This window comes from Gopherus evgoodei, chromosome 10 (assembly GCF_007399415.2).
Source record: "Gopherus evgoodei ecotype Sinaloan lineage chromosome 10, rGopEvg1_v1.p, whole genome shotgun sequence".
Taxonomy (NCBI): Eukaryota; Metazoa; Chordata; order Testudines; family Testudinidae; genus Gopherus; species Gopherus evgoodei.
In genome coordinates this window covers 18,965,873-18,989,277 of record NC_044331.1, presented here as the reverse complement: position 1 = coordinate 18,989,277, position 23,405 = coordinate 18,965,873, and the positions used below count along the sequence as shown (strand labels likewise).

Genomic DNA, 23,405 nt, shown 5'->3' with positions numbered 1-23,405 from the left:
CCAGTTATCTTGTCACAGAAGGAAATTAGGTTAGTCAGGCATGACTTGCCCTTGGTGAATCCATGCTGACTGTTTCTGATCACTTTCTTCTCCTCTAAGTGCTTCAGAATTGATTCCTTGAGGACCTGCTCCATGATTTTTCCAGGCACTGAGGTGAGGCTGACTGGCCTGTAGTTCCCCGGATCCTTCTCCTTCCTTTTTTTTTTTTTTTTTTGAAGATGGGCACTACATTACCCTTTTTCCAGTCATCTGGGACTTCCCCCGATCACCACGAGTTTTCAAAGATAACGGCCAATGGCTCTGCAATCACATCTGCCAACTCCTTTAGCACCCTCAGATGCATCGCATCTGGCCCCATGGACTTGTGCTCGTCCAGCTTTTCTAAATAGTCCTGAACCACTTCTTTCTCCACAGAGGGCTGGTCACCTCCTCCCCATACTGTGCTGCCCAGTTCAGAAGTCTGGGAGCTGACCTTGTTTGTGAAGACAGAGGCAAAAAAAGCATTGAGTACATTAGCTTTTCCCACATCCTCTGCCACTAGGTTGCCTCTCTCATTCAGTAAGGGGCCCACACTTTCCTTGACCACCACCTTGTTACTAACATACCTGAAGAAACCCTTCTTGTTACTCTTAACATCTCTGGCAAGCTACAACTCAAGTGTGATTTGGCCTTCCTGATTTCACTCCTGCATGCCTGAGCAATATTTTTATACTCCTCGCTGGTGATTTGTCCAATTTTCCGTTTCTTGTAAGCTTCTTTTTTGCGTTTAAGATCAGCAAGGATTTCACTGTTAAGCCAAGCCGGTCACCTGCCATATTTACTATCCTTTCTACACATCGGGATGGTTTGTTCCTGCAACCTCAGTAAGGATTCTTTAAAATACAGCCAGCTCTCCTGGACTCCTTTCCCCTTCATGTTATTCTCCCAGGGGATCCTGCCCATCAGTTCCCTGAGGGAGTCAAAGTCTGCTTTTCTGAAGTCCAGGGTCCATATTCTGCTGCTCTCCTTTCTGCCTTGTGTCAGGATCCTGAATTCAACCATTTCATGGTCACTGCCTCCCAGGTTCCCATCCACTTTTGCTTTCCCTATTTATTCTTCCCTGTTTGTGAGCAGCAGGTCAAGAAGAGCTAGGCCCCTAGTTGGTTCCTCCAGCACTTGCACCAGGAAATTGTCCCCTACACTTTCCAAAAACTTCCTGGAATGTCTGTGCACTGCTGTATTGCTCTCCCAGCAGATATCCAGGTGATTGAACTCTCCCATGAGACCCAGGAACTGTGATCTAGTAAATTCTGTTAGTGGACAGAAGAAAGCCTCATTCTCTTATTTCATTAGCTTTCTTTCTGCTTTTTCTCATTTCAGGACTGTGTAAATATCTAAACTTGAGTCTTCTTAAAACTTTAAATAATGAGCTTTACCATGTAGAAATGGCCTATGTTAATCTCTTATTCCCACAGCACACATTTCCCTCCCACCTCTTCAATAGTCTTTCAACTATTCTCACCTAGATGACCTTGCTTCATTTATTCTTCTTTCATGAGTTATGTTCAGGGTGGCTTAAGCTTGTGAAAGTGCCAAACTGACAGTCCCAGAGTCCAAAGACCTTTATTTATACTAGGGTGACCAGGCAGCAAGTGTGAAAAATTGGGATGTGGGAGGGGGATAATAGGAGCCTATATGAGAAAAAGACCCAAAAATTGGGACATCTGGTCACCCTAATTTATACTCATAAGAGATATAGCACAAGCAGGGAACAGCTCCCAACACACACCTTACCAAGGTGCCTCAGCCATAGGTAATCATTTCCAAGTGAGAGGGTGGTTCAGTTTCCATGCTCTTGCAGTTCTTGATTTTGCTGCTCAGGATGTTAATTATGATGGTGACTTGGACTCAAATGAAAGCACTCACTTACATAGCACAGGCGAAAACAACCATCAACTTGTAATACCTTCTTGGTCACTACCAGCCTAAACCAAACCTATACCAGCTATCTAGATGCTTCCTATCTCAAACCCTGGAACCATAAAGTGCTTCTGGTTCTTACTTTTTCTGGTATATTTACCCCTTAGCCATTGTTCCCTTTGTTGTGAGTTCTGCTAAGCTTGCCTCCATCACAACTTAACTGACACCAAGAGGATGAGTATCCTTCCATAAAAGCACAACCTATTTAAGAAAGGCCATAACACAAAAAAGTCTCAGCTGAAGTACTAGTTCAGTGCATAAGCCATTTCTCCAGTTAAATATTCAAGATTACAACAGATTTGATTTTTTTTTTGATTTTTTTTTTACATTCCTCTACATTATGTACAGGGCTGAGCACTGAGGTGACTGGTGAATCAAAAATTAGTATCACTGAACAGATTAGACAAAAAAAATGAATTACAGAGTGAGATTTCACTATTAAAAAGATTTCTACACTCTTTGTTCAAACAAGAACAAAACTGATTTCCTCTTTCACTCTTTGCTTGTCCATATTTACAGGGTGTCAAATGTTGAAAAATAATTAAATGCTGAAAACATGGCCACATGCTTTTTAGTTTTACTGTCCCAAATATTCATAAAAACTGGACATAGTATGTTTAACCAGGGAACTGTACCACTGTCTCTGAGCTCTGCAAACAAGCTGGAGGCATTGAAGAATATGGAGAGACGGGAAGAGGGAGAAACTCTTTAGCCAAATCAGTTCTAAAACCAAAGTCTTTTACTCACCCCTCCCTTCAGATCAGGGGTCTCAAACTCCCAGCCCGTGGGCCAGCTGCGGCCCAAGAACCTCCCCAATGTGGCCTGCAGGGCTCCAGCAGTTTTTGGGCCAGGTCTTCTCCCTTGGCCCCACCTGCCACCCCTGGGTGCTCCCCCCCACTCTGCACATCCCCCAAGCGATTTACAATGGCCCAGGACCCCGCTCACCACTGACAGCATAGGCAAGCTGAGCGGCATCTGCCTGCTCACTCCACGTGTCTGCAGGCCCTTCCCTGCGGCACTGGGGCAGGGCTGTGCCTCCCCTCATTGCCCCCGCCCCAAGTGCCGCTGCAGCCAATGGGAAGCTGTGGCGGAGGTGTGTGGGGGCAGCAGTGTGCCAGAGGCCCCCCCGGCCTGCCCCGCCTTGCCTTGGAGCCCCAGGTAAGTGCTGCACCCTTGACTCCCTCCCAAAGCCTGCACTCCAGCCCCTCCTCACATACCCCCTCCTGCCCCCAAACTTCCTCCCAGAACCTGCACCCTCTCCCCCCTCCTAGAACCTGCAACTCCACCCCTGGCCCCAGCCCAGAGCCTGCACCCAGCACCCAAACTCCATCCCAGAGCCTGCACCCCAATCCCCTATCCCAGACCACGTCCCCACCCAAACTCAATCCCAGAGCCTTAGGCAAGTGGGGGAGGAGTTTTGGGCAACATGAGTGACATTATTGGCCTGCTGGGAGGATTTGAGGACTGGCACTGGCCCTAAGGTAAACTGAGTCTGAGACTCCTGCTTTAGATCCTTACATCTAGGCCATGTCTAGATCTTGCCACCTCCTTCCTGTATAATACCTCTAAGATCTGACTTCTCTTCTCCCTCAAAACAGCAACATTTTTCATCCACTTCTCATCTACTGCAACCCTCTCTCCAGCTTTGACATGTCCCGTCTCACCTCCCTTATATCCATTCAAACTGTTGCAAAAATCATTTCCCTGGATTGTTGCTTTGACCACATTACCCCTCTCTTTGCATCCCCTTGTCGGCTCTCCCATCCCTGCTGCATAAACACAAATTACTAGTCTTCGCTTTTAAGGTCCTACACAGCTGATCCTTGCCCTATCTCTTACATGCTACTGAGATGTCAAATCTGCTCCACCAGTGATGCCAGTCTTCATCACCCATTTGTTTAAGTTTTGAACACACCTGCATAGAGAGAGCTCCCCATAAACACTCACAAAGATCACTTCATCCTACTTCAAATCCCTCCTTAAAACCTCCCCTGGCCACTTCCTTTGCCAAAATGATAATGGTTAGACAGCTGATGTACTGTTACCTCTGTTTATCAGACTGATCTGTATTGTCTCACTGTTTTTCCCCATCTGTTTGTTGCATCCCTGATTTAGTCCTATGTGGAACACATGATTTGGTTCAAGAGATAATGATTGCTAAATCACTTGGTAATGGCCACCATAATATAATTAAATTTAACATCCTTGTACAGGGGTGCAGGAAGTAAGAGTTCTGGGGATACAGTAGCTTGAAGTGGTTTCCATCATATACAAGTGTTGTTCAATGGCTTTCAGCATCCCCACTATAAAAACTGCTCCAATGCCACTGTCCTTGTAGGGCAAAAAAAATACTCCCCAAAATCCCACTACAATAACATTTAACTTAAAAAAGGGGACTACACAAAAATTAGGGCGCTTGCTGGACATAAATTAAAGGAAGCTGTCACATGGTTTAAATGCCTGCAAGCAGCATGGGTACTATTTAAAAACACTATATTAGAAACTCAGATTCAATGCATACCCCAAATCAAAAAAGACAATAAGAGGACCAAAAGAATGCCGCCATGACTCAAAGCAGAGTAATGGAGGCTATCAGAGGAAAAAAGGCATCCTTTAAAATTTGGAAGTCAAATCCTACTGAGGGCAATAGGAAGGTGCTCAAACTGGCAGGGGAAGTGTAAGAGTACCAAAAGGCAGGCCAAGAAAGCATTTAAAAAGCAATTTGAAAAAGATGCAAAAACTAACAGTAAGAATTTTTTAAGTACATCAGAAGCAGGAAGCCTCATGAACAGTCACTGGGGCCTCTAGGCAACCAAGGTGTTAATGGAGAACTCAAGAAAAACAAGGCCACTGCAGAGAAGCTAAATGAATTCTTTGCATCAATCTTTGCTGCAGAGGATGTAGTGGAGATACCCACATCAGAGCATCCAACGAAGTGGGTATTCACCCACAAAAGCTCATGCTCCAATACACTTGTTAGTCTATAAGGTGCCACAGAACTCTTTGCCCCTTTTACAGATCCAGACTAACACGGCTACCCCTCTGATTTTTGCCACATCAGAGCTATTCTTCTTGGCAATAGATCTGAAGAACTGCCCCACACTTATGTGTCAGTAGAAGAATTTTAAAACAAACTGATAAATTAAACAGTAATAAGTCACCAGGACCAGATGGTATTCACCCAAGAGTTCTGAAGGAACTCAAATATGAAATTGCAGAACTACTAACTGTAGTACATAACTTATTACTGAAAAAAGCCTCTATACCAGATGCCTGGAAGGTAGATAATGTAACACTAATTTTTAAAAAGTGCTCCAGAGGCAATCCTGCCAATTACAGGCTAGGGAGTCTAACTTCAGTTCCAGGCAAATTGGTTGAAACTACAGCAAAGAACAGAATTATTACACACACAACAAACATGATTTGTTAGGGAAGAGTCAACACAGCTTTTGTAAAGGGAAGATATGCCTCACCAATGTAATATATCTCTTTGAGGGATCAACAAGCGTGTGGACAAAGGTGATCCAGTGGATGTAGTGTACTTGAATTTTCAGAAAGCCCTTGATAAGGTCCTTCACCAAAAAGCTCTTAAAGGAAACTAACCAGTCATGGGATAAGAGGGAAGATTCTTTCATGGCTCAGTAACTGGTTAAAAGCTAGGAAACAAAGGGTAGGAATAATGGTCAGTTTTCACAATGGAGAGAAGCAAACAACGGGGTCCCTCAATGATCTGTACTGGGATCTGTGCCGGTCAACATAATCATTAATGATCTGGAAAAGGGAATAAACAGTTATGTGGCAAAGTTCACAGACGACATAAAATTATTCAAGATAGTTAAGTCATGAGTGGTGGGTCAGCCCCATTTTGGGGGGGGTTTAACCCGCTTGCCATGCCCCTTCCACTGGAGGCCCCATACCCCGCACACTGGAGCCCCAACCCCCCCATAACAGGAGGAGTCCTGAGGCCCCCCTCCCCGCAACCAGAAGAGCTGGGGATAGCCCACCCCAACCACCATCCAAGGCCGGCCCCCCCAGCCCCAGTGCTGGGCCAGGGCACTCACAGCGCCAGGCCGAGCTGCCTCCCGCCCGAGTGCCAGGCAGAGGCGGTGACCCCTCTCCCTGTCCAAGCTGGTGGCCCCAGTGCCTGCTGCTTGCTTGCAGCATCCCTCCTCACTCCTTCATCAGACCCCCATGCCCGCTGCTTGCTCACAGCATCCCTCCTCACTCCCCTGCTCCTGAGGAGAAGTAACATGGCAAGCAGCAGGGACCTGGAGTGCACGTAAGTAGTTGGTGCAGTGGAAGGGTGGCCTCAGGGAAAAGGCAGGGTCACTACGGTCCACGTGTCCCTCAGGGGGGTGGTTGCACCAGGGGAGGCAAAGCCTTCCTTGGTCTATTATACCCACTGCCCAAGAAAATAAGTCCAAAGCAGACTGTGAAGAGCTTCAGGAGGATTTCACAAAACTGGGAGAGTGGGCAACAAAGTGGTAGATGAAACTCAATAGTGATAATTGAAAAGTAATGCATTTTGGAAAAAAAAAATCTCAACTACACATAAATAAAGATGGATTCTAAATTACCTGTTACCACTTAAAGATCTTGGAGTCACTGTGGATTATTCTCTGAAAATTTCTGCTCAATGAGCAGCAATTGTCAAAAAAGGCTAGGATCGATTAGGAAATGGATAGAAAAGATGACAGAAAATATCATAATGCCACTTCATAAATCCATGGGGAGTCCACCTCTTGAATACTGTGTCCAGTTCTGTTTGCCCCATCTCAAAAAGAATATAGTGTAACTGGAAAAGTTTCAGAGAAGGGCAACAAAGATGATGAAGGGTATGAAGTGGCTTCCATATAAGAAAGACTAAAAAGATAAGGGTTATTTAGCTTAGAAAAGAGATGACAAGGAGGCCTATAAAATGAATGATGGTGGGAGGAGGAAGTGAATAGAGAAGTGTTATTCACTCCTTTCCCACCATGCAAAAACCAACATCACCTGATAAAATTAACAGGCAGTAGATTTAATACAAACAAGGTAGAAGTAGTTTTTCCACACAATGCCACAATTAACCTGTGGAAATCATTGCCATGGAATGTTGTGATGGCCAAAAGTATAACTAGGTTCAAAAAAGAAATAGGAGGATAAGTCCATTAACGGCCAATAGCCAAGACGGTCAGGGACGCAATCCCATGCATGGGCAACCCTAAATCTCTGACTTCCTGAGGCGGGGAGGGGATGATGGGGAAGACAACTGCCCCGCTCTGTAAACTCTCCCCGAAACTTTGGTACTTGCCACAGCTGGAGATAGAATACTGGCCTAGATGGACCATTGATATGACCCAGTATGGCAACTCTTATACACCTGTTGTTTGAATTCACACTTTTATTGTACAGGGTAGGGACTGTTTCTTTGTTCTGTGTTAGTATGGTACATACCACACTGAGGTCCGACCCACGATGGGGATCCCCAGGTCCAAATTCTTGAATGCATCATTTTGATATATACAGTCAGAGTTCAAAAGCTTTAAAACCAACTAGATTCAAATACCTTGATGATGGGGGGGGGCTATATAAATATCTACATAAAAATACAGAATGTATTGTGTTGAAAAAAAGACTACCTACCATATAAAAACCTTTTGTATGAACTTCTTCCCAATGTTACGTAACTAGTTGTTTGTTTTTTTAAACAAATAACTTTTCTTCTCTTCCTGTTCTTACATAATAATTAGCTTTAGCTGCCATCATGATGTTAGTATAACTGACTTGACTACTCAAAATGGCTGTTTGGAAGGAGACTGGTGAATGCTTACCAGCTCTTGTATGTGAAGCAGTCACTTCTAGTAGCACTGCATATGAGGCAATGCAAGGCAAGAGCACCATAAATGCTGGAAATACAATATCCTGGAGTCTGCCAGGTGACAGATGCAACATAATTGCAGAGTAGCAACTTCATCAGATAACAAGGCAGAGGCAGAGTTATCTATAATTACTTCTAATTCTGGGGCAGCCACAGTACATTTTGCATGTAATCAGCATTCACTTTTATGAATTGGGTGGCTCTTTATCAGTTAAGTTACAAACAGGTAAAAATATATAAACTTGAGAAATATAAAACAAATGCCCTTTCCACTTATGTTTAATCAATGTATTTGCTGAACTGTACCTGTAATTTCTGAGATACAGATTCACATTCTGTCATTAGCTGGGGTATAATTTCACCTTGCTTTCGAAGATCCTCCAATTCCTATAAATAAAAAAGAGGGGGGAAAATTATAAACTTCAGTCGAAAAAAAATAATTTGAAGCTGTGAAATTACTTTGCACAAGTATACTGTATGCCAAATCGCTGGGATTTAAAATAACTGAAAATAATGGTTTGGTTTATGTTAATTTAATAAATTAAATATAATAATATTCATTTTTGCACCACATTTAAACTACTGACTACATAGTTTCTACACCTGAGCATAATCTAATTTCCAGCTAGTTATATTTATGAATTCTCACTACACAGACACATATTCCATGAGACAGAGATCTAAAACGCAATAATGCTAAAAGAGACCTAGCAGACAGCAAATTAGATATGAGTGTGCAATGATATATGGCAGTAAAAAAGGTCACTGGAATTTTGAGCTGTATATGTAAAAACATCACAGAGCACAGAGGTAACAGGCCTGAGCATATATATCTAGAGCTCTGAGCAATACCACCTGGGATGCTGTATTCAACTCTGAGTGCCTTATTACTAGAATAATATGGACAAACAGAAGGGAGTTAGAAATGAGCAAAAAGACAAGTAGGTGGCTGGAGAGATGGATTTAAGAGGAAAGTTAAAAAGCATGTGTTGCTCTGCTTACAGCAAAGGCAGTGGTGACGTGGGGAACATATTTGAAGAATGTAAATACAAAGGACCAAATCATCCCCCCTCCCTCACTTAAAGCTGCAGAAACAGACTTTCTGGGTGAAAACATCCACAAGGATCTGCTCCTGGAGATTTTCCCTAGAGTCCAGGAGGAGGCAGGCTGCAATCTGTGGAGCAGGCTACAGGATTTGCCTCCAAACACATATTTTATTTCCTCAGATATTCTAAAAAGATTAATAAATAAAGATAAAGTCTAAGCTGATACAGGATAGCCAAGCCATAACACACATCACAAGTAGAGTTGTGGGATGTGACATCTTCTCTTCCAGGTACTGGTGATCTCACAGCAGAATAAGAGTATATAGGAATACGTACCCCATGCTCTACCATAAAATTGTGCAAAAAAACCATTTCCTCAATATCTCCAGATTCTCTTCCTCCAGGTACAATACCATTTCTCACATTTCAGTTACTACCCAACTTTTAAAAGAATCTGGTCTATTCCAGAGTGGTTTTTTATTTCCTTTCAAAATTTTTGCCAAAAATACCACCCCACCCAGAAACTGAGCTTTCTTGATGAGTGATTCTATTATTCAGGACATCTCCAATATTTTGTGTGTTCTCCTCCAACTCTGTGACCATTACTTTACAGCATTAATGTAAAGGGTCAAATTGCTTGTTAGCATGAACTGTTTCTGTCCACCACGTTAAAATCAATTAAAAGTCGTTTCTAATGCAAAAAAGCTGTTAACTGTGACACAGAGGCTCTACTACATGGTGTCAGCAAGTCTGATCAGGTCTGACAATCACTACACCTCCCACAGCGGGGTCATGATATTGATTTAAAAGGTGAGATGTAATAGATCGTTTGAAATCTAACAGCACAACGGTTATTAAAGTCACCGTGAAAGCTTTGTAACAACTTGGGGAGAGGGATAGCTCAGTGGTTTGAGCATTGGCCTGCTAAACCCAGAGTTGTGAGTTCAATCCTTAAGGGGGCCACTTGGGGATCTGGGGCAAAATCAGTATTTGGTCCTGCTAGTGAAGGCAGGGGTCTGGACTTGATGACCTTTCAAGTTCCCTTCCAGTTCTAGGAGATAGGATATCTCCATTAATTTAATTAAAAAAAAATTAATTTAACTCTGTAGATGAAATTATATATACTATCAGATATTATGTCCTGGAAACTGTAAACAAAGATGACAAAACAGTTTTTTTTTATATCTATAAAGGACAATGAAAATATGGCAGCAGATGCCCTGTCAGGAAAGAGGATTCTGACCTGCAGCCTCTGGGCAGTGAGTGACTAGCCCTGCTGCAGCTTTGTAAGGGTGAAGGAGTGACCCTACGAGCATCCCAGGGTCAAAGGGCAAGGATTTGTGTTGGTATCAGGTGATAAGTTTCAGTTGGTCTGACCAATTCAGTGTTCCCCAACTACGGTTATAATTTGTATCTAAAATGTGTCAAGTAATAGGTCATTGGAAAACTAATAACTCACTGATCATTAATATACTTGTGTGATGGATGTGTGCAGTGTGTATTAAGAGTTATGGATATATGTTGGAATGATTACAAAAATATGTTTAAGCCAGGTGAGTTGATAAACAAGTCTGTCCCAGACAAAGGAATGTTTGCTTCTCTGACCAGCCCCATCACCACAGAATCATAGAATATCAGGGTGGGAAGGGACCTCAGGAGGTCATCTAGTCCAACCCTCTGCTTAAAGCAGAACCAATCCCCAGATTTTTACCCCAGTTCCCTAAATGGCCCCCTCAAGGACTGAACTCTCAACCCTGGGTTTAGTAGGTCAATGCTCAAACCACTAAGCTATCCCTCCCCCCAAACACACCCAATGAAGGTCCAATTTACATATTAGGTAAACAAAGCTATCAAGGTAACAAATAGGGGCAGACACAGTATTGCATCTACACCCAGCCCGAGAGAAGCTTGGTCCAGGATTTATTTTTCAAAGAATATGCTGCAAAGATGTACTGGTTTATAAAGACAAGGGATCTGAACCTCACATGATAACCAACCGAATCAACAGATTGTAAACAACATCACTGTACTATAAAAGTTTATTAAGTGAGTTATTTTATGAAAGCCTAGGATTCTCTGGTGATAAATATCATCGTAAAATGCATGTATTAACACTATATAAGGAATTATGGATACTTATTGATATTAAGCTTTACAGTATGTCCAAACAAAGGGGGAAACAGGTCTTTCCCAGACAGGAGAGAACATAGCAGCTATTTACCTATCTTCTATATAAATTAAGCATGGTGGAACCAAAACAATGGAAGTCTTATACACATGTCAGGGAGTAACAAGTCCCACAGCATGAGGTCATCCTGCCTCTTTAAACACGATTGCTGAACTTTGGAAGTTATAAGCAAAGACAGAAGCCATCTTCAGCATCCATTACTAGGTGGACACAAGGGAACAGAACTCTTGAGAGCTGAGAAAGATGGGTCCTTCTACCAAAAGGGGTTGAAGTCTCTGGGAACTGAATATGAGTGAGAAACCTGCTTAGGCAAAGATCTTTCACCAAGGAAGACAAGGGAAGCCAACTTCTTATACTTCTGTAAAAGGTCCTCACTGAAGGAAAGTCAGCCTTGGCTGAAAAGAAGGAAGACTGGCGACAGAAATGATACTGAACAAAGTCTGTACTTTGCCAGTTTAAGTTTTCAGAGTTTTAGGTGCATATTTTCACTTTTTTTTTAATTTGCTTGTGATCCTTTCCAAATTTATTCCTTTTACTTGAAATCAGTTAACCTATGTCTTGTTAATAAAATCACTTTATTTTTACCATAAATTAACTCAGTGCTGTGTTTGAACGAAAGGTGAATTTACCACAGTTAATTTAATAAGCTGTAATGTGCTTTTGTCTCTTTAAAGGAGAAATAAACCTTATTATTTCTCTGAGTTATCCAGGAGAGGGCTAGATACTTCAAGGTGCACACAGTTTGGGGGAAATTCGGGACTATAAGTGTGATGGGGTCACCTTGTTGGTTGTAAGCAAGGCTGGTGGAAGCCAGAGGGGGCTGCAGGGTGACAGACAGGTTGGAGTCAGAGCTGCTAACCAGGGATGTCTAGCACACAGACACTTAGGGTGTCACCTGCATATGTGTAGGTTGGCCATGAGCATCTGAGGCTGGAAGCTACAGCAGCAAAGCACTGTGAGGCATCCAAGGGTTACAGGGCAAGTAGTGACAACTCCTTACTGATCTGGATTACACCCCAGAACTCTGTGACAATAACCTCCTGTGTTTTGAGAAGTGAACCCCCATACATCTTCAAGCATTCTGATGCCCTTGTATAAGTCTGTGGCTTATATTCCTTTTTCTCAAAGCCTCTGCGCCTCTTTCCATCCTTTCATTTCTCTCTCCTCCCTTTACTGTTCCTCAAATGGACAGAATTTCAGAGGTGCTTCTTTCATGGCTGCATTTGTGAGCAGGCTCCATGCTGGTTTGCCTTGCAAAGCCAGGAGCAGCTTAATTACAGCGGTTTAGAGCTAATCAGAAATCCACTAACATAAGAAACAGTCTGAAATCAGGCTAGGGGTGCAGTTCCCTACACCCCTACAAACGAATGGTAGCTCAGTCTGTAATATTCATGAGTCAATCCATTTTCTGGCTGATTTGGTGTTTGAAGAATGTGAACCTCAAGGAAAATGCTGTCACAAAGTAGGAGTTATTACATATGCTATTAGAGCAGAAAGCATGACATTTTCCTTTGAAACCTGGTGCTGAAAACTACATTATATTTTTAACTGTGCATCAAAATCCATCTCCCTAACCTATCTCCTTGTACCATCTTAAAACTCCTTAATAGCACTGCTCTTTGGGAGCACCAGCTGAGAAGTTATAATGGTACTAGGCAAGCTTCACTACACCGGCTGTCTGCATTTGCTCTTGAGTCAGCACAGAACATTTAGTTTCTACTGGGGGTGGTGGGGGAGGGAAAAGAACCTCAAAGATTCCATTTTTCCCCCACCCTAGTCAGGGGCTGTAAGTTTCCTACATTATTCGCCTTAGCAAAATCAATACCCTCCAAGCTAAGATGAGAGATTTAGGAATTGTGAATGAATCTGTCAGTGACATCCTCTAATCTTAATCTCCATCTAGGATTTAATTCTTAAAATCATAAGGTGTGGGTGGCAAAATAGTAAAATACAAGATTCCTCTGAAAGAGAGCACCTCACCTGTCTTAACAAAGATACTAAATTCTGTTGTAAGGAATGTCTTTTTACTGACAAGCACCTGAAAGTCAACAGCTCCCCTCCTCCCATATGGTAAAGGGGGGGGAATGAGAGCAGTGATTCTGAGATTCTATTTTCAACTCACTTGTTGCATGACTTTGGGCAAGGCAATGAACCTCTCCAGCTCATTTCACCCATCTGTAAAATGAGGATACTCCTACTTACCTGTCTCAGCAGGTGTTATGCTGTTTAACCAATTAATGGTTTTAAGAGGCACGGAGATCTTCAGAAGCGTAAAGTACCATTTTTGTTAACAACTGTCAAACTGAAATGCCAAATCAGATTAAAAATTCAGAACCTACAGTGTTGTAAACAAGTGATTAGGGGACATGACTGGAGATCTAAAGAGTCTTACAGCAGCTAGAAAGAACAGTAATTTTAAATGCTGGGCTCTCTTTGACTGTGGTGACACACTGTACGTGTTGCTTTGGGTAGTGAAAAGCAGATGGGCCTACTCTGACTTTAAAGAATTTGTGCCATTTCTAAGTTTATTTTACTTACTAGTTCTTTGTCTTGAAGTTCTGATTCCAGTTCCTGGAGGCGCCTATTCAGCTGTGCATTTCTTTCCTTCTCTTTATTTATTTCATTGCATTGTTCTTCCAGCTCTTCAATCTTTAAAAAAAGATCATAGCAAACTCAAATTCTCTGCAAATCTAGGGGCAGATCCTCAGCTGGTGTAAACCGTTCCAGCTCCACCGGAATCAATGGAGGTACGACAACTCCCATCAGCTGAGGATCTCCCTTGCCCAGAGCATACCGGTTAGGACAACAGATCAAAGTTACCACTGTTCTATTTAAAATTAAGAACAACAAAGTAACCCATTTACACACACTTGGCAGACTCACAGGATGCATTTATTTTATCTTAGATAATGCCTTATGTAATTACACGGGACTGTGCAAAGCACTGGAATGTCATAATAAGTAATGAGGAGCAATGGATGGGATATATTTCCATTTCCATTTTTATGAAAGTATGAGCTAATAATCTATGGTTTTTTTTTTTAAATATGGTATGAGGAAGTAAGCTCTCTGGAGTTCCCAACGTCATCTCCTCAAGGCCTGTCTATTATTCCAGCAGGAATAAGAGGGCTGGATACAGCATTAAAACTTAGCCAGAAGGATTAGTACAGTGTGACAGATGGTGCTTTGTTCTCTCAGACAGGGAATGAGCTTGCTGATTCTACACTTCTTCTAGCCACCTCTGGACTCAGATCTCGTGTGCTGAGCTGCTCCTAAGTCACCAGGCTCTCTCATTAATGTATTTTTAATTCTCAGTGTTGGGTTACCCTGGGATTGTACTTGACATCATTTTAAGGCAGACCAATGTGCAAAACTGCCTAACCCAATTAACACAGGAGAAAGAATTTCCAAGCACCCCATACTGGTGCAGCACCAATGCCTATTGAGAAACCTGCTTGAGAGAAGAAACAAAGAAGAATCTCTCTCTCTGCAGGAAGATCAATGACACCGTATGCAGATAGTGGGGCTATATGAACCACAGAAAGCATCTGACTGTTGGGCTATAGGTATCTTAACCACTGCGCCAGAATAAGGAAGCATTTTGTGAACCTGCTCATTTTTGACTACACTTAGAGAGAAGTGGCAAATTTGCACCTGGTCATGTCAATGAAAGCAACTTTCCTATGCAACATTACACAAAAGCAAAAACATTGAGTAAATAATTTATGTTGCATGCTATTCTATTTAACTGTAATCTACTATTTTGATCAGCTATTTCTCCCTTATACATAAAAGAAACCTTCACTGCTAGCCTTAACAATGAACTATTAACTCTTTGCTCTAGGAATCAGATTTATCTAACAACCGAATATTACCTTGATGCTAACAATTAGTGTCAGGCAATCTTGACACCCAGCATGGGTTAAGTGGTAGTCTAAATACAGAAAGCTTGTTGTGAAGCACTGATTTACTCTGTTGGAATTATCTCCACATTCTGACAGTGACGTCCCCAAATAGCACACAGATATAAAATCTCCATCTTGCAAAACAGAGTGAATTCCAATAGGCATTGTAGTGCCCTGACAGACAGGTAAGTCAGGTTACATCTGTCTATCAGTGGCACTCCCACAAGCTATAGCATTCTTCATCTGGAGCTAAATGGCATGCGAAAAGGAATGAAAGTCATACCTACCCCTGAAAACAATAGAAAATAAAAAAAATCACTTGAAATCTGCTCTATACATTGAATGCCCCAGAGATCTGTATAAGTGAAAGGCAAAAACAGCAGCAACAACAGGTCCCAGCTTTTTGGAAAGTAGCTTAAGATCAATAGGCTGAAATTATCACTACAAGCAGTATTCACGGAAACTGAATTCCACTGTATTCAGCAGATTTGTACCAGTGCGTGGGCCAATTACAAGCTTTTGATAGATGGTACCATATTATTTTAGTGACAGTACAAACTACTATTCTAAGCCAGGGTTTTTAAAAATCTAAATTTACATCTTCCAAGTGTTCTCTCTTGTGGTTCACATTCGATCCCTGTACTACAGTGCTGTGAAATTACACGCTCGGTAAGGAAGGGAAAAAGGCTTTTGGCAACGATCTCCAACAGGCTTATGGAGTTGAAATACGCGGCTTTGAAGCTGGTGGGCCTGATTCTCAGCCTAGCTCCTCTTCCTCCCTTTTTGTGCTTACAGTATTGTGGGTATAATTCAAGTTGTAACTTAGCTGTCTGATTTTGAGATTTAAGTAGCATTATTGACTGGGTTAAATCAGCCACCTTACCACAATAAGTGAGCTCAAGGCATCAATATACTATAGCTAAATAACTTATGAGAAGAGTACACTATGGCAATCATCTTCATTGGAGTTCTCTTTCCTCGCATCCTATCCAACAGCACGGACAGACAGTATTATAGCTCCACCAACCAGCGAGCATGGAATCTTGGGTGATATGCAAATCCCAGCCCACCTACTGGCTCCCAGTCCTTTGCCTCCTGCATGCTGGAAGCAAGGAGAAGTACCCATCTCAGTCTCCTCTACTCCATTCTTCCTCTCTTTCTGCTTTCTAGCACAAGAAAATACAATGAAGCAGCAGAGAAGCCAGGATAGACAGAGAAGAACAACACATGAATACAAAAGATGCCACTGCCGCCTCTGTTCTGCCTAGGCTAAGAGAAGAGGAGCATCAGAAAAGGTTTAGAAAGAACCATATTAAGGATTTTTAAAGCTTAATAATATTACAATAAATATATATTTCAAAATGATAATTCAAAAAGAGTTTGGGTCTGGATTTTATAACTTCATTTTTTTGCTTCTGACCCTAGGTACTGCTGCTGACTGCCCTCCTCTGCTTTGTTCAGTGCTTGGTTGCAGAGTCCTCAGTAGCTTTTGATTAGTATTTGGACAACCTAGTACTGCTGGTTATGTTTGTAAATATCATACAGCATGGGCTGTCTGTGAGGACACTGGCTTGGGGCAAGGAGAAATAGGAGAGGCGTCCCCAACCCAGAGTTCTCTGGCATTTCAAATGGTGCTCTGGGGTTCATTTTATTCCATCTAACCCACTCATGTTACCTTGTTCCTGAGTTGATCATTCTCTTCCTTGCATTCTGAAAACTGTTTTTTCCAGTGCTCTACACTGGCAGCAGATTCTTGGAGTGCAGAGGTCAGCCTGGCATTGCTCTCCCTCAGAGTCTGCAGTTCTGTTTCCCATTTCTTTACACTGGAAGAACTGAAAACAACAGGCTAGAGTTAGATTCACTAATGCTTTATTTCCATTTAGCACTCTGTGAGAACACCTGATTGCAACAATGGGTGGCAAGCTGAATTAGATACAGTATCCTAGTGGAATGATCACTGTCAAAGAATATTGGACCTGCTCAAGTGTATACGATCACTTATCTCTAATGAACAGTCCACAGACAATACAAGCTACTACACCTAGCATAATAGATGCTCTATTAATTCAAGTAGGAGGAGCTTGTGCTTTTGGAATCAAAAGTACTATTGTCAGTGCCAGATGTGAGGTTTAGTATAGATGTGTGGTGTTTGCAATCATGGATTTTTACAGCATTCTTTACTTCCTGTCCTAAGCTGTATTGAATTGTAGCTGTGAATTGTTAAACAGTGGCTGCATTTCAGGTGGTACCTACACATAGTGTACATATCAGTTTATAAAGCATGTTGGGATCTTTAAGGATGAAAGATAATACTATAGTATTTTATATAGTAAGTCAAGAAAAATATATACACTCTGTAGGTAAAATACTTTCACTTCTTTTGTTTGATTTTAAATATCTATATAGCTACAAAATATTACTGTTGAAGAACTAAACGACCCCGGACCTTCCAAGTTCCTGAAGTAAAGGGTGAGTGATGTGCCTTTTAAAGAGGTGAGGGACAATGGATGGAGGAAACTGAAAGCTCCTAGTATCTCAGTTACTAGCCTGTAGAAGTGACTACAGCCACTAGGAATAAAAAAGTTATCCCATTAAAAATGAAAAGGAGGATTGAAGTACTTCACCTATTAGGAATGGTCTCGATAATACTTAGTCCTGCCATGAGTGCAGGGGACTGGACTAAACAACCTTTCAGGGTCCCTTCCAGTTCTATGATTCATACACACTGTATGCAACCTTGAATAGGACCAATCCTACTCAACTTATTCATAAATAAGAACATAAGAACGGCCGTACTGGGTTAGACCAAAGGTCCATCTAGCCCAGTATCTGTCTACTGACAGTGGCCAATGCGAGGTGCCCCAGATGGAGTGACCCTAACAGGCAATAATCAAGTGATCTCTCTCCTGCCATCCCTCTCCATCCTCTGATGAACAGAGGCTAGGGACACCATTCTTTACCCATCCTGTCTAATAGCCATTAATGTACTTAACCACTATGAATTTATCCAGTTCTCTTTTAAACACTGTTATAGTCCTAAATTATCTGGAGATAGGGGTAAACAGTGAGGTAGCAAAGTTTGCAGATGATACTAAACTGCTCAAGATAGTTAAGATCAAAGCAGACTGTGAAGAACTTCAAAAAGATCTCACAAAACTAAGTGATCGGGCAACAAAGTGGCAAATTAAATTTAACGTGATAAATGTAAAGTAATGCACATTGGAAACAATAATCCCAACTATATATATATATATAATATGATTGGGGGCTAATTTAGCTACAATTAATAAGGAAAGAGATCTTGGAGTCATCGTGGACAGTTCTCTGAAGACGTCCACGCAGTGTGCAGCGGCAGTCAAAAAAGCAAACAGGATGTTAGGAATCATAAAAAAAGGGATAGAGAATAAGATGGAGAATATCTTATTGCCCTTGTATAAATCCATGGTACGCCCACATCTTGAATACTGCATACAGATGTGGTCTCCTCATCTCAAAAAAGATATACTGGCATTAGAAAAAGTTCAGAGAAGGGCAACTAAAATGATTAGGAGTTTGGAACGGGTCCAATATGAGGAGAGATTAAAGAGGCTAGGACTTTTCAGCTTGGAAAAGAGGAGACTAAGGGGGGATATGATAGAGATATATAAAATAATGAATGGTGTGGAGAAAGTGAATAAGGAAAAGTTATTTACTTGTTCCCATAATATAAGAACTAGGGGCCATCAAATGAAATTAATGGGCAGCAGGTTTAAAACAAATAAAAGGAAGTTCTTCACACAGCGCATAGTCAACCTGTTGAACACCTTGCCAGAGTCGGCTGTGAACACTAGGACTATAACAGTGTTTAAAAGAGAACTGGATAAATTCATGGAGGTTAAGTACATTAATGGTTATTAGCCAGGATGGGTAAGGAATGGTGTCTCTAGACTCTGTTTGTCAAAGGGTGGAGATGGATAGCAGGAGAGAGATCACTTGATCATTGCCTGTTAGGTTCACTCCCTCTGGTGCTCCTGGCATTGGCCACTGTCGGTAGACAGGATACTGGGCTGGATGCACCTTTGGTCCGACCCAGTATGACCATTCTTATGTTCTTATATAACCTTTGAATTGCTTATCAAAGAGGTCAGCAATCTTCAGCACGCAGCCCATCAGGGTAATCCATTGGCAGGCCGCAAGACATTTTGTTTAAATTGACCATCCACAAGCATGTCCCACCACACCTCCCAGTGGCCTTTTGCCATTCCTGGCCAATGGGAGCTGCGGGAAGTGGCGGCAGACGGTCAACATAAACAAAATGTCTCGTGGCCCGCCAGCAGATTACCCTGATAGGCCATGCGCTGAAGGTTACTGACCCCTGGCTTAATGTATCATATGGCTTATACTGCCTCATTTTTTTTTAAACTTTTAAAAAAGCAATGTGTGACCCTGATATTTTTTTCCTTTTCACTCATGGGCAGATGTGGCAAACAAGTTCCAAGAAGAGAATTACGGTACATTAATGTCACTGCTTAGAACTTTACAACTTTTTATTTTACTATGGCTACAAATTACAGTGATTTGCCTTTTCAAATAATTTATTAAATCAAATGGTACAAAATGTGATTTCAAGGCACATAGGGCACATTTTAAAGTGGTGCACAAAGTTTTTTAGAAAGCTACATAAAGTTAAATTTTTTTCATGAATTTTTTATGATGAGCCGATCTCTTTTGTGATTTTACATACCCTCATCTGTTTTCACAGATAAAGTACACCCACTAAAACTAAAAGAAGAGAAAATTGGCTTCACACAATATCAGCAGTAATTGCTCCCCTATGGCCTAAATGTTATTTGCATTCTTAAATGTTATCTGCATCGCCACGTTGATGGCTGGCAATGTGATCTGGTATCACTAGCATAAAAGAATTTACCTCATCATGCACCAAATCAGAAAGAAAGTGTTAAATCTCCCAATTTGACAAAAGTACCACCTACTAAAGGCAGCTCATTCAATCATCTAACACGTGGTTTTAAATTGATGCAATAACATTTGAATAATTTCTGCTAATACTATTAGCCTAGATATTATAAGCTATGACTATTTAATATTCAGTGGTCTAAATTGTATAAGCAAACCTTTGATGATTTATTAATGTAAAAGAAAAAATATATACATTTTAAGCCTTTAAAGAGGAGACATTTTAGCAGTATATCAAAACTCCTCCTAATCTGTCAGCAATTTAAAGTTCACGTGAAAAAAAGCTTTTTTTTTTTTTTCTTTTTTTGCTTTTTTTTTTTGGAACACAAGTAAATTAGAAATGAATGAAGAGTTCTGAGAGCCATTCACTCTGGTACATGTATGCCCCTGTGATGGGGCACCTGCCCCACACTGGGCTCTAAATGGTTAATAAAGCCCTAGGAAGGCTGTGCGGGAGGCAGTCAATCAGAGAAGGGCTGATGGGAGCAGCCAAGCAGGACCATATAAAAAGGGAGCTATAGGGCTGAAAAGGGCAGTTCTCTGCTGGGAGCCCAGTCAACAAGGACTGTGTCTCTGTAGGGCTGAGAGACCTGTCAGTACCCTGGACAGAGCAGTGCTTCTAGCAGAGACCAGAGGAGCAAGAGACATCTTCTGGCTGGTTGCTGGGGTTTTTAGTCTGAGGCCCTGAGGAAAGAGCAAAGAGGATGCTGGGACCACAAGGAAGTGGCCAGACAAGTCACTTTAGTAGTCACTAAGGGAAGTGGCTGAACAGCAGACTGCAGGTCCCCGGTGGGCTGTGTCACTGAAGAGGGCACCACAGTCCTTGGAGAGATGTTGGTCCTTGTCATAAACAGATGGTTAAGGGTTAATGCCTCTTACCTGTAAAGGGTTAAAAAGTTCACCTAGCCTAGCTAACACCTGACCAGAGGAACCAATGGGGGAACAAGATGTTTCAAAAGGAAGGAGGGAAGCTTTTCCTTTGTTGAGAGTTTCAGTTTCAGCCAGAGTAAAAAAGATCAAGGAACCAGCCTCTTATCAGAGTAGTAAGTTTTAGAAAGGGACAAAATAGGTTTATGTTTATGTTTGTAACTTATCTTGGTATCATTAAGGGAATCATCAAAAATTGGGTATTTGGGTATTTTTATTTGTGTAACTAAATTTATGCCCAGGGGAACATCCTCTGTGTTTTGAATCTGTTGTCTGTGAGAGTAGCTGGTATGCTAATCTCTCCCAGAGGGTTTTCTTTCACCTTTCTTTTCTTTAATTAAAAGTCTTCTTTTCTTAATACCGGATTGATTTTTTCCTTGTTTTTTTTTTTGATCCAAAGGGATTGGATCTGGACTCACCAGTGATTGGTGGGGGGAAAGAAGGAGGGGTTAATTAATTTCTCCTTGTTTTAAGAACCAAGGGGTTTGGATCTGTGTTCACCAGGGAAGTGGTGAAGTCCGTCAAGGCAACACAGGGAGGGGAAAGTTTTGGGGGGACAGGGAGTGCTCCAGACACTGAAATTCTGGATGGTAGCAGTGTTACCAGATCTAAGCTTGTAATTAAGCTTAGAAGTGTCCATGCAGGTCCCCACATCTGCACCCTAAAGTTCAGAGTGGGGAAGGAACCTTGACAGTCCTAGAGCAGGAGTGATGGCAGTGAGGCACCACCCAAAGAAGGCACACTAACATGCAGACCTAATTCCCATGACAGCCAACAGGAGGTGCCAGACTGGTGAGTGAACCCTGTTACACCCTCTTATTGCTATAGGAATAACCCACGACTGTATGTGCTATGCTTAAATAGGACATCGATTATTTTTATTTCCATTTACAATAACGTGGGTAATAGGCAAGCAACAACACAGATCCCACTACCACTTTTTTTTATCGTCTTCCAATTTTTTTTATACAAGTTGTTACTGTATCTACCTTGGTATTTCCCTTTTAACAAGTATAGTAATTATTAGGTCAGATAGCTGTTTCCTTATTGAGCCATCCCTGGATATGTATATGTAACCACTCCCGAAGAGTTCCTGCATAGTTCATTCAGTACAATTTAGATATAACAAGAGATTCACCTTTGGGCTAGAGCAATTTTCAGTTTGTCATTCTCACTTTTCAGATGTGCATCAGCAGAGTCACCATGAGATGCCCTCTCATCATCTGTTCCATTTATGCTGGATGCCCGAGTAAAAGATGGCGTTTCACGTCCAGATTCCTGTAGCACAATCCACAGATTAATGTTAACATACAATCGTGGAAATGTAGGGCTAGAAGGGACCTCGAGCGTTTATCAAGTCCAGGCCCCTGTGCTGAGGCAGGACCACATAAACACAGACCATCCCTCACAGGTGTTTGTCCAATCTGTTCTTAAAAATCTGCAATGACGGGGATTCCACAATCTCCTTGGAAGCCTATTCCAGATCTTAACTACCCTTATAGTCAGAAAGTTTGTCCTAGTAACTAACCTAAGTCTCCCTCGCTATAGAGTATGCCCATTACTTCTTGTCTTACTTTTAGTGGACATGGAGAACAACTGATCTCTGAGTCTATCCTCTTTATAACAGCCCTTAACATATCTGAAGACTCATCATACTCCTCTTTAATCTTCTTTTTCAAGAGTAAGCATGCCCAGTGTGATCCAGAAATCTCTTGGTGCCAACTGGCAGAGGGTACAAGGATGTTTATAGAGTTTTACCAGGATCCCTTGTGGCAGATGTATGTATATTAAATTTACCAGAAGGTGGCATGTGAGGTATATACCAAGAACCAAGTGCCCACGGGTCGTCATAATAATTGTGAAATGTATGTGTGCATAATATTTAAGGAATCATGTACAGGTACAGAAAATTTTCATCGTAAGGTATGTGAGTTAAAGCATGTCACCAGAAGGTGATAAACAAGTTTCTGTCATGTAGGAGGGGAAAAACATGCTTATCTCTCTCTGGCTGCTCATGTGTCTATTCTGTATTGTCCGCTTTGCAGCGGAGGCCTATTTGCATTACTGAGTCTGATGCTAAGCAGAAGATTGCAGATTCAACAAGAGAGGAAAGCTGCAGGAAAAAACAAAAAAAGCGTGAGGATATTCCATTTACAAGTAAAGACAATGGATGTTTGGGGCATAACTGGGGGTACTGAGGTACAGTCCGGATCCTTCATGAAGGAGACAAAACTGTTAGCATGTTCTGCCTTGTGAAAGGAGGAACATGGCCAACCTGGCTGGAAAATACTGCAAAGACTTTGGATGAGCTAAATTTAATTAGACGGAACAGTATCTTGGTAGTTATGTCTAAGATTTAAAAGGCACGTTATGATTTAATTTTACAAGCAACTATTTGTTTCCAATAGTTTACTTGCTATTTCTCAAATCTCTGTACTTCGTTAAGTAAATTCTTACTAGTTTTCACTATAAACATTATTTAAATGCTGTGTCTCAAATCGAGTGGTGATCTGAAGGGAAGCTAGTAAGCTGGTGTGGACTACTTCGTTGGGAGCAGAAAATCT

The 23,405-nt window shown here is 41.7% G+C and overlaps 1 protein-coding gene across 2 annotated transcripts in view; it reads right to left on the bottom strand.

Annotated features, from left to right (window-relative positions):
* HOMER2 (homer scaffold protein 2) overlaps positions 1-23,405 on the bottom strand; it is a 120,040-nt gene that overhangs the window by 11,991 nt on the left and 84,644 nt on the right. For both annotated transcript variants that reach the window (XM_030578596.1, XM_030578597.1), the window contains exons 5-8: positions 21,980-22,119; positions 16,634-16,790; positions 13,592-13,702; positions 8,126-8,206 (exon numbers count right to left, since the gene is read on the bottom strand). In XM_030578596.1, coding sequence (XP_030434456.1) covers positions 8,126-8,206; positions 13,592-13,702; positions 16,634-16,790; positions 21,980-22,119 — 489 coding nt within the window. The remainder of the gene's footprint in view (positions 1-8,125; positions 8,207-13,591; positions 13,703-16,633; positions 16,791-21,979; positions 22,120-23,405) is intronic.